Below are 12,222 nucleotides of genomic sequence, written 5' to 3' on the forward strand. Positions count from 1 at the left end.
CCTGGTTAAGCATTTGCCTAATTAAGCATTTGGCTGGTTAAGCATTCAGGCTTCTAGCAGCAGTTCAGCTGAGAGCCATTGGGATGAGGACACAGAGGCCTCCAGTCTGAGGAGAAGAGACCAGCTGAAGATCCATCCGGCGAGGTGAGATAGCTGTGGCTTGTTCTGTCTCTCTGATCTACCAGCATTGACCCCAATAACTGGCCTCGGGTTTGATTTTATTAGTAAGACTCTCTAAGATTCCTGCTACACACAGCAGAGTCAAACCTTTTCTGAGTAATGCTCTGCATTTTGTTCTGTTCAGAGTGTGTTCTGTATTTAAATGTGTACATCAGAATTGAAGACAGACTTGTTTAGAGATTTATTTATTTCAAAGATTAGTAGAGGTTATGCCTGTATAGAGGAATCCTGGGAAATGTGATCTATGATTTGAAGTCACCAGACATAGAGTATTTTAACCCCTCGTGTCCCTTTGCTGCTTCTGCTGTTGACCTGGAGCTCCCTGTGTGCTCAGTGTCCCCCGCTGGACTTAAACACCTTGCTGGGAGGTTTGTGTCTTAGCTTACAATTCCTTCCTCTCTGTGTAAAACAGTAGTTCCTGGCAGTGTCTTCATGTCTCAGGCTGTTCATGTGCAGGTCAATGGGTTCTTAGAATTGTCTCTGGAGATGGCAAATCGGTCCTTCACAGACTCTGTGTAGTATTTTGCACTTCCATCATATTTTATAGTTGCTACCCATTCCAGCCCCTTCCCTGGGGCTTGACGAAACCAGTGCATCCAGTGATCACTGAAGGTGAATCCAGAGGATGCACAGGAGAGTGTAATGGACCCTCCAGACTGTACCAAGCTGCCCTGAGGTTCTATCAGCTGCACCTGACATTGGACTCTTGAAAACACAGAGAACCATAGTCAGAAATCTGTCACATATATCCATTATCCCTCTTACACAAAGAGAATCTCTTCCCTGTAAATTACCTTTTATAAGAGTAACAATAAAATCCCATCTAAGCCCAATTACATGGTGAGTGGTCTGTGTTTAGTGCCGATCACTGAATGGGAAGACCTGGATGAAATCATGAAGTTGTTCTATATACGTTTTCTGGTTAAAGTTTCACCATACTTTATCCATCTCATATTTTTGTACACAAGACATGCATTATATGTATTAATGTGGTCTTCTTTTTAAAATCATACAATTGAAAAGGCATCACACACTGTCACATTTCTGGATGAAGCTCAGTTCTGGTGTGTCATCCCAGTACCTGGGTTTGTGCTTCTTGGTGCTGGACACCTAAGACAGCTCTTGGTCAGAGTCAGACATGTCTGGCGAAGTTTCAATGTCCCCTTCACTGTGATGGGGACACTTTTGATTTTGTTTCATTCTAGTAGTTCCTGAAAGTACCGATACATGTTTTATTTTCAGAAAATGTACTTGATAGGAGACAGCTACACATTTGTAGTCACACATGCTAAGCCTCCATACACAGGGAACCTTGTTTAACCATCAGCACAGTCACAGAAGTGAACACACATCTCACCCTGAACACATCCACAGGTGGGAGATGACAACTCCTTGTGTCTTTAGTTTTCACTGCCCTGGTGATTAGAGAAATTGATGCTCTGCTATGACTTTGTTCATTCACAGTCTGGTCTCCGTAAAAATATCTTCTATTCTTTCACCTGATTTGAATCAGTATTCTTATTATCTGGTTGTTCTGGTCATTTATATAATGTAGAACTTATCACCTTTACTAGGAATGGTGCTCCCAGGGAAAGAACCAATAGAATGTATAAACATCAACACACATATGCAATTTTACTTTATATCTGATGGCTATCTGTCCACTGGCTTCCCACTAGAGATGCAGAGAACCTGGTAGCAGCTCAGTTTTTGACACTTAATGCCTGAAAGATTCCAAATCAGTGCTGACAATCTTATTATTTTAATTAAAATAGTCAGATTTTAGCCATGTTATCAATGGCATTATTTCTGTTGCTGACATTCAGTGTTTGTATAGCCAAAGTGCATGTATGTGCATTCTCCTAACTAACAAAACCAAAGAAGTGTACATAGCCAGAAATGATAGGATTCAGACATGTCAGAGTTATAATAGACACGAGAAGTCCTAATTGGACCTTCCTGCCTCTAACAAGAAAAGATGATCTCTCTCTCTCTCTCTCTCTCTCTCTCTCTCTCTCTCTCTCTCTCTCTCTCTCTCGTGTGTGTGTGTGTGTGTGTGTGTGTGTGTGTGTGTGTGTGTGTGTGTGAGGGGGATCATTATGCACCATACACAGATGTCCATTCAGTGTCAGTTGGTGTCAAAATAGAACTTGACACAAAGACAGTCCAACTTCATGAAATAGGGTAATGAACACACAGAGCTTTGGATAACATGAACTAGTCTCTTACATTCCCAGTTTGTAATCCCACTGCTTTGGCCCCAATGTTACCGGAGCAGGAGCCCAAAATGTTCCCAAAGTTTGCATACTCCACACCCTGTGGACTCCTCAGCATGACATGCAGCTACATCTCTAAATCTAAAACAATAACAATTTTGATAATTTCTACCAAAAGAAATTCAGGATTAAACTTCCTCATAAATAAATACATAAAACTAGATTTAGGAGGAAAGGTAAGGTGGCTCCCCATGATTCTATGGGGACAACTTCCACTGAAGTTCTTGGGGTGTTAGGTACATCAAACTGAGTTTTGAAAGGGGTTTTAGTTTACCCTGACATTTTTTATTGTATTTTACTGGACAAATCATATTATAGTGTATTCCCAGCTACTCCACCAACAGTTCTAGTCTCATATTTAATATTAATATGTTGCCAGAGCTTGTTATCTTTTGTTCCAAAAGAAGAGCATGCGAATGGAGGTGGTCACTGATAAAGAACTAGTCAAGGTATTGTGTACAATAGGGGGATCCTGAATCAGCATCATTTCATTCTCTAATATGCTTTTGAAAAGTATGCCGGGCGGTGGTGGCGCACGCCTTTAATCCCAGCACTCAGGAGGCAGAGGCCGGCGGATCTCTGTGAGTTCGAGGCCAGCCTGGGCTACCAAGTGAGTTCCAGGAAAGGTGCAAAGTTACACAGAGAAACCCTGTCTCGAAAAACCAAAAAAAAAAAAAAAAAAAAAAGAAAAGAAAAGAAAAGTTGACAAAGACCCTATAAGACTGTAAAATGACAGACAAAGGGACACTTGATGATTATTTCTGAGCAAGTCTCCAGGCTAATCTTCTCTGTCATTTCAGTCCCAGGGCAACTTCCTGCTGCTCCAGGGTTTCTGACACACTCAGGATGTGGGTTACAACACTGTGTCTCATGCACAGTAATAGACTGCAGAGTCCTTAGAGGTCAGGCTGCTGAGCTCCATGTAGGCTGTGCTGGAGGATCTATCTACAGTCAGTGTGGCCTTGCCCTGGAACTTCTGAGCGTAGTAAGTATTACCATTCCAAGGATAAATGTATCCAATCCACTCCATGTCCTGTCCAGGCCTCTGCTTCACTCATAACATAGTGTAGTCAGTGAAGGTGTAGCCAGAAGCCTTGCAGGACATCTTCACTGAGTCCCCAGGCCTCTTCAGCTCCGCCCCAGGCTGCTGCAGCTGGACCTGGGAGTGGACACCTGTGGGGAGAAAGGCTGAGTGGATGCCATTGTTACCTGAGTACATGGCCCCTCCTCAAGTCTGGAAATTGGAAACCCCTTACCTGTAGCTACTGCCACAAGAAAGAGGATCCAGCTCCCCTGCAGGTTGGTATATCATGACTTACATCGAACTTACACTATTTATACACTTTTTAAAAAATATTTTTATTTTATAATTAACTTAATTTCACATAACAGCCACGGATTCCCCTGTCCTCCCTCCTCCACCCCACCCCACCCGCCTTCCCCCCCAAATCCACCCCCCATTCCCACCTCCTCCAAGGCAAGGTCTTCCCTGGGGAGTCAGCCCAGCCTGGTAGACTCAAGGCAGGTCCAGTCCCCTTCTCCCTACACCAAGGCTGAGCAAAGTGTCTCAGCATAGGCTCTAGGTTCCAGAAAGCCAGCTCATGCACTAAGGACAGGTCCCGGCTCCACTGCCTGGGTGCCTCCCAAACAGTTCAAGCTAATCAACTGTCTCACTTATCCAGAGGGCCTGGTCCAGTTCCATGGGGGCTCCTCAGCCATTGGTTCACAGTTCATGTGTTTCCACTAGTTTGGCTATTTGTCCTTGTGCTTTTTCTAATCATGGTCTCAATCTCTTGCTCATACAATCCCTCCTCTCTCTTGCCTATTGGACTCCCAAAGCTCCATCTGGTGTTTGGCTGTGGATCTTTGCATCTTCTTCCATCAGACACTGGACAAGAGTTCTATCATGACAGCCAGGGTGTTTGGCCATCCGATCACCAGAGCAGGTCAGCTCAGACACTCTCTTGACCATTGCCAATAGTCTACAGTGGAGGTATCTTTGTGGATTTCTGGGGACCTCCCCATCACTCTGCTTCTTCCTATTCCCCTGGGGTCTTCATTCATCATGGTATCTCCCTCCCCGTTCTCCCACTCTGCTCCTGATCCAGCTGGGACCTCCCTCTTCCCTAAGCTCTCTTTCCCCCGACACTTGCCCTCCATTACCCTCTCCCATCCCCAGTTTGCTCATGTAGATCTCATCCATTTCTCTGTCATTGGGTGATCCCTGTGTCTTTCTTATGGTCCTCTTTATTAGGTAGCCTCTGTAGCAGGAATCTTAAAAGTTCTTATTAATAAAATCAAACCTGAGGCCAGTTATTAGGGTGAATACTGGAAGATCAGAGAGACAGAACAAGCCACAGCTAACCTCACCTGGCCAACTTCTCCGCTGGTCTTGTTTCCTCAGACTGGAAGCCTCATCCCAATGGCTCCCAGCTGAACTGCTGCTCAAAAGCCTGAAGCTTAACCAGCTAAAAGCTTAACCAGCCAAATGCTTAAACAGCCAAATGCTTCTAGTTTCTGGTCCTCACGCCTTATATATCTTTCCTTTCTACCATCACTCCCTGGGATTAAAGGCTTGCTTTCTGGGATTAAAGGCGTGAGTCTCCATGCCTGGCTGTTTCCAGTGTGGCCTTGAACTCACAGAGATCCAGAGGGATTTCTGCCTCTGGAAGGCTAGGATTAAAGATGTGAGTGCCACCATTTTCTAGCCTCTGTATCTAGTGGCTATTCTGTCTCTGACCCCAGATAAGTTTATTAGGGTGCACAATATTTTGGGGAACATAATACCACCACAAGCCTCCCTGGAGTTGTGACAGATAAGGATCTATTTGCAGTCTTCTACATGTTGACATCCAGTTATGCCAGCACCATTTGTTGAAGATGCTTTCTTTTTTCCAATTGTATAGTTTTGGCTTCTTTGTCGAAAATCATATGTTCATAAGTGTGCAGATTAATGTCAGGGTCTTCAGTTCTGTTCCATTTGTCCACATGTCGGTTTTTATGCCAGTACCAAGCTTTTTTTGTTACTGTAGCTCTATAGTAAGTAGAGCTTGAAGTCAGGGATTGTGATGCCTCCAGAGGTTGTTTTATTATATAGGATTTTTTTTGGCTATCCTGGGTTTTTTGTTTTTCCATATGAAATTGAGTATTGTTCTTTCCAGGTCTGTGAAGAATTGTGTTGGGAATTTGATGGGAATTGCATTGAATCTGTAGATTGCTTTTGGTAAGATTGCCATTTTTACTATGTTAATCCTACCTATCCCTGAGCATGGGAGATCTTTCCATTTTCTGACATCTTCCTCAATTTCTTTTTTCAGGGTCTTAAAGTTCTTGTCATACAGGTCCTTAACTTGTTTACTTAGAATTACCCCACATTCTGATAAGTGTATGTAAAGTCAGATTACTCACAATAAACTTGTCACAGCTTCAGTTATGCTCTGGCCACTCCATTCTGGCCTGGCTAAAATTCAGTACTCAATGACCATAATCAAGAAACCCTGGCTTGTTAAGTAAGTGCTGGTGCTTACAAGGTTTGTATCAACTGTACTCCTATCATTATTGAAGAATCATTTGCCCAAATCCTAGCAGAAAAAGGTCATTTCACATTCACAAGATACTGCTCATACCTTTATTTCTTTTCTTCAGTATACCTGGGAGATATTGAGAAGTTAATCTAGAGACTCTTGGTGTCCAAAGTGTGCCCACCCTGCAGGTTCACTGTGGTCCTCTTAGGTCACTGGTTGTCATGTGGGCTGACATTCACCCTGGCATTAGGAAAGAGACAGTGGATCCCTTGGTTTTCACCTTCATACTGTGCTGTTTGCTGAATTATGTTTGTCTTGATAACAGTAATCCATATTCTATAGTCTGTTTGTTTTCCAAAATTTCTTCACCCATAGCTGAGGTCACTAAAATAGTAGCCATAGAAGGCTCTGGCCTGGATCAGTAGATTCCCTTTTCCTTTTACAAATACCTGAAATCTATAATCCAACTGAACCAACACCAAACATCACTTCTCCCAATGATGCTTCTCTAACTCTTAGGTGAAACCTTCCAGCTTTCCTACTTTTCACAGCAAAAAAGGCACTCCTATACATTAGGTCACTAATTTTAAACACTCAAAGCAGTAAAGGAACTATGTCTGTGAGTTCTAAAAGGTGAAGAGTAATCTAGAGCCTCCACTCTAGGGCTCTGCTCTCATGTCCCTCCATCTCTCCAGTCCTGTGCCCTCCCTAGGACATGACTCTCTATAATGATTTGGAATGAGTCTCAGTATGAATAACCTTGAAATTATCTCTCTCTGAGACAAGATTGTCAGGCCCTAGTTTTTTCAATAGAGGAATTCATTCTACTATGAGATAAACTTTATTCATGGGGATTGAGAGGACCTTTGAACTGGGTCATTTCTGTTATTGTAGCATTCCCAGGAGAGTGACAGATTCTAGGAACTAACTGAAATTCTGCATGTCAGATCTTGTAATCTTCTAGGCAAGGGTTCTAACTGACACAGGAGATGGTCTCCTGGGCCTTGTATGTGGTTAAATGAGAGGAATAAACTGTGAGTAGAGTCAGGAAACACCCTTGATGGCCTCTCTGCACCTGCTCCTCAGGTTTTGCACAAATAATTATTTGGTTTTCCTTTCTGCTGTCCCATGGTAATAAAATATTTAGCAGTTTTATTGATCATATGAATGTGATGTCATTTGAAAATCATAATATCCAATATTGGACTATGTCCCTCTGTGTTTACTTTGACAGGACATGATCTCCAACTGATTAATCTCATTCTCATGTAGAGATTGCTCTGAAATCTTTGTAGACTGTTTTATGCCCTCTCAACAATCCCGTACAGGTCAGAAAGGTTGTCCTAGGAATTTTCTGTTACTGTGATCCATCAGGGCAGCAAAAAAAATGGAGTTCTGTGGGGGATGGAGGCTTTGGCTCTCCTTGAGAAGTCCAGCCTGTCCCCACAGAAGTCAGCTCTATGAACCTTGCATGGGTTCAGTCAGTTCACATCTAACAACAACCCAACATTCATACCAAGTTCAATATTTCTGTTGATGGTTCTCCAGAATTCACAGATAAGGGAGCCCCTCTTTCCTTTCTGTTCTGGCTCTGTGGTTTATAGTTGGAAAAGAAAATTCACGATGGTGTTGACACTTTATGTTGCAAAGGGGACAGCAGGAGGACACAAGGCCTTGGAGGACGAGGAATTTCTTTTCACCTTTACCTGTTGTAGGAGACACATCCTGAGTCTCATGTGATCTGCTGGGAAAATCTCAGAGGATAACGAAGGATGATGAACTGTGAGAATAAATTCCAGGAGGAAAATAAACATACTGATAGGAAGACAGGCATCCCAACTCTCAACCTGAGGATGCTCACGTATGTTCTCAGAGGAGCCAGTCAGATAGGAAACAAATTGGATTTTCTAGTCACAGGGTCTTGTTTATACAACTTGTTCACTTGATCTGAGTTAAAAAATGTTTAAACCAGAGAATCTCACTTTGTCATTGTTCTTGTTCTTGTTGTTTTAATAAAAATAGTCAGATTGTAGCCAAGCTATCAATGACAGTATTATTTCTGTTCCTGATATTCAGCATTTGTACAGTTAAGGTGTATGTGCACTCTCCTAATTAAAAGAAAACAAAAACAGAAGAGGATTCTTAGACAGAAATGATTGGATTCAGACATGTCAAAGTTAAAATAGAGCAAAGAATCAAGAGAAGTCTTAAGTGGTCCTTGCTGCCTCTAAAAACAGAAAAATTGTGTGTGGAGCAGGGAGGGGATTGGGTACCATGCACTTATGTCCAGTCAATGTCAATCAATGTCAATCTAGAACTTGTGTCAAAGGCAATCCAATTGCAGTAAACAGGAGAATGAGTACACAGGGCTCCTGATGACATGAACAGGCCTCTTATATTTCCAGTTTGAAATCCTACTGCTCCAGCCCCAATATTATCTGAGCAGGAGCCCAAAGTAGCAAACTCCACACCCTGAGTACTCCAGTGTGACATTCAGCTCCATCCATAACACTACAATAATAAGAAATTTGATTACTACTACCCAAAGCAATTCAATTAGAATTACCTATAAATAAGTATAGAAAATTAGCTTTATTAAGAAAGGTACAGTGACTCCCCACAAATCTACGGGGACAACTTCCAACAAAGTTATTTGGTGTGGTGTTGGGTACATCAAACTGAGTTTTGGAAGGGGTTTTTGTTTGCCCTGATATTGTTTATTGTATTTTACTGTCCAAATTCATATAATAGTTTATTCCCGGCTACACCAGCAAAAGTTCCAGTCTCTTAGATTTCGAAGATATTTATTTTATAATGTATTGACATGACTTTTCTTTATTTTTGTTTCATTAAAGAAGCATGTCAAAGGAGGTGATCACTGATAAAGATCCAGTCAAGGTATGGTGTATTGCAGGGGACATCTTGAATCGACATCACTTAATTCTCAGAAAAGTTGACAAAGGCACTACAGGACTGTGAGGAAAAGGCAGGCAAAGGAACACTGAGATTGATTGTTTCTGAGTAAGTCTGCAGCCTAATTTTCTCTGTCATCTCAGTCCCAGGGCAGTTTCCTGCTCCCCCAGGGTTTCTGATACACTCAGGATGTGGGTTGCAACACTGTGTCCTTGTCTTGCACAGTAATAGACTGCAGAGTCCTCAGAGGTCAGGCTCCTGAGCTCCATGTAGGCTGTGCTGGAGGATTTGTCTACAGTCAGTTTGGCCTTGCCCTGGAACTTCTGATTGTACTTAGTATCACCAATTCCACCACCAATCCATCCAATCCACTCCAGGCCCTGTCCAGGCCTCTGCTTCACCCAGTGCATATAGTAGCTGGTGAAGGTGTAGCCTGAAGCCTTGCAGGAGAGCTTCACTGAGGCTTCAGGCCTCCGCAACTCAGCCCCAGACTGCTGCAGCTGGACCTGGGAGTGGACACCTGTGGAAAGAAAGGCAGAGTGGATGTCTCTGTCATAGAAGTGTATGGTCCCTCCTCAAGTCTTGAATTTGGGAGCCCCTTACATGTAGCTGCTGCCACCAGAAAGAGGATGATCCACCTCTGATCCATAGTGAGGACCTTGTGTGCTCAGTGACTGTGGAGTTGACACTGATTATATGCTGCTGTTTGATGTGGACATCCCCGTTTTACCAGTATAGACTCACATGATTTAAATATTCATGAGGCAGGGTGCTTCTTAGATAAGGACCTAGTCCATTTAGAGAAGAAAGAGGTAGAGGAATCCTAGTTCAGACAGCAGGATGCTGAGGTCTCAATTCTCATCCTGTCTGAGGAAGTATCCCTCCCTGAGAACTATGATTCTGTGGATATAACATTAAGGCCTATTCACTCAATTTAAAATTCGAATCCCAACCTGAGATATTTGGTCCTCTTGATGACAAAATTGGTTCACAGGTCATGGTAATAATTAAGCCGGAAGTTTCAAAAACTCCTAAAATAGGAGTACTTGCAATTTCTTTCATATGCAAGCGATTGATATTTGCTTTTCCAGCAGGTTAGCTGTGTGTGTGTGTGTTATCCTTTTCTTTTTTTGTCTATTTTTTTTGTTGTCTCTATAATGTTTGTGTAGTTGAGTGGTAAGGATATAGGAAGGATCAGGAAGGATTTGAGCAGTGAAACCATGATCTGAAAACATTATCTGAAAAAAAATTAAATATCCAAAATAAATAAATCTTAATAAAACAAATAAGAAAATAGAAATGTGTGCAATATTTAACAAAGATTTTTTTTACTGTGTTTGAAAATTGGAGGCTTACAAAGGAACTGCAAAAGGTGCTGTTGTGGTAATAGACTTTTATTTTTTATCATTTATGAATAGTTTTTTTCATTTTTCTTTATTAAAAAATTTTCTACTCACTCCACATACACCCACAGATCCACTCTCTTCCCACCCCCCAGCCTTCTCTCCCAAGCCACCCTGCATCCCCACATCCCCCAAATCAAGGTCTCCAGAGTCAGCAGAGCCCAGCACACTGAGCCTAGGCAGGTCCAAGCCCCTTTCCACTGCATCAAGGCTGTGCAAGGCGTCACACCACAGGCACTGGATTCCCAGAAGCCTGCTCATGCACCAGGGACAGATTCTGATCCCCCTGCCTGGATGCCCCCCAAACAGTTCGAGCCAAACAACTGTCTTCTGTATCCAGAGGGCCTAGTCCAGTCCCATGGGGGCTCCACAGCCACCAATTCACAGTTCATGGGCTTCCACTAGTGTGGCCAGTCATCTCTGCACATCCTCCCATCATGGTCTCCACGTCCCCTGCCCGCAGAATCCCTCCTCTCTCTCATCAATTGGATTCCCGGAGCTCAGCCTGGTGCCTGGCCGTGGATCTCTGCATCTGCCTCCATCAGTCACTGGACAAAGGCCCAATGATGACAGCTAGGTTATTCGCTAGACCAGAGTAGACCAGTCCAGGGATGGTATGGCCAGACTGCAACCCATACCTCCAGAGAGGCTAGCTAACAGGGAAAGACCCTAGGAGGGACACATGGTAATACACTTTTAAAAGGAGTCCACAGAGGCTGATGAGTCCCCTAAGCTCCTCATCTCATTTCTCTCCTGCTGATTTTTGGCTCCATTGTGCCCCCCGCTGATCCTGAGATCCCCTACAAGTTGGTGTGTCATGACTTACACTCAAGTTTCACTGTCTATTGTGAGCAGTAATACATCCATGCTACTTCAGTCCTCGCAGAGCTCAGCTGAAGAGGAAAATGGCTCTTGTTTTTCTGGAGATACTGAACATATGTGTCAGAGATTGATTTGAGGTTATGCCTCTATTGTTACTAATACTCCTCTCAATACCAGGGTGCTGTGGGATGGTCTGTATGTCAAGTGTGTTGCTGATTGGTCAGTAAATAAATCACTGATTGGCCATTGGCTAGGCAGGAAGTATAGGCGGGACAAGGAAAAGAATTCTGGGAAGTGGAAGGCTGAGAGGGAGACACTGCCAGCCGCCATCAGGACAAGGAAGATGTAAAGTACCGGTAAGCCACAAGCCACGTGGCAAAGTAAAGATTAATAGAAATGGGCTAAATATAAGCGTAAGAGCTAGACAATAACAGGCCTGAGCTAATGACCAAGCAGTTTAAATAATGTAAAAGTCTGTGTGTTTATTTTATAAGTGGGCTCTGGGACTGGCGGGACTTGGTGGCGGGAGCTGGAGAGAAATTCTCAAGCAACACTAGGGTCTTCCCTGGTGGCGGTTGGATCCAGCTCTTTCACTACCCACTGTTATTACAGAGTAGCTACAAAGAATTATGGTATGCTAAATCACTATCTAGGAAAATCTAGGAAATATCTAGGAAAAGTAAACATCTTGTTTTTGCTAGATCAATTGCATTTTGGAGGGAATCATGGAGCTGGTCTGGTCTAGCTACCTTGAGAAGCACACATGATAGCTTTTCAGGTTTGAGTTCGTGGCTCCTGAGGCTCTGTGTGCTTTTCAGTTCCTGAGAAACTGAGGCACTCCCTCAGGCAGTGGACTTTCAGTATACCTTTGTTTCTCTGTGTTCCCTAGAAGTCTACAAGCATATAAAAGCATGGCAGGATAATTGGTCTTTTAAACCCTGTATAACTTGCAAATGTCACTGTATCCTGGCAACTACCATTGTATTGATCTGGGCAACTGACATTTTATTCTTTTTGATAAGAGTATAAAAGTCTGATTGCTCACAATAAACTTGTCTCAGCATCAATCTTGCTGTGGCTCCTCCATCCTGGCCTGGTTAAGTT

The 12,222-nt window shown here is 43.1% G+C and overlaps 1 gene segment (V, D, J or C); it reads right to left on the bottom strand.

Annotated features, from left to right (window-relative positions):
• Nucleotides 1-9,027: 9,027 nt before the first annotated feature.
• On the bottom strand, nt 9,028-9,608 carry LOC131923954 (immunoglobulin heavy variable 1-3-like). The segment is given in 2 exon segments: nt 9,028-9,413; nt 9,497-9,608. Coding segments are annotated over 2 exon segments (432 nt in total).
• Nucleotides 9,609-12,222: the final 2,614 nt, after the last annotated feature.

This window comes from Peromyscus eremicus, chromosome 14 (assembly GCF_949786415.1).
Source record: "Peromyscus eremicus chromosome 14, PerEre_H2_v1, whole genome shotgun sequence".
Taxonomy (NCBI): Eukaryota; Metazoa; Chordata; class Mammalia; order Rodentia; family Cricetidae; genus Peromyscus; species Peromyscus eremicus.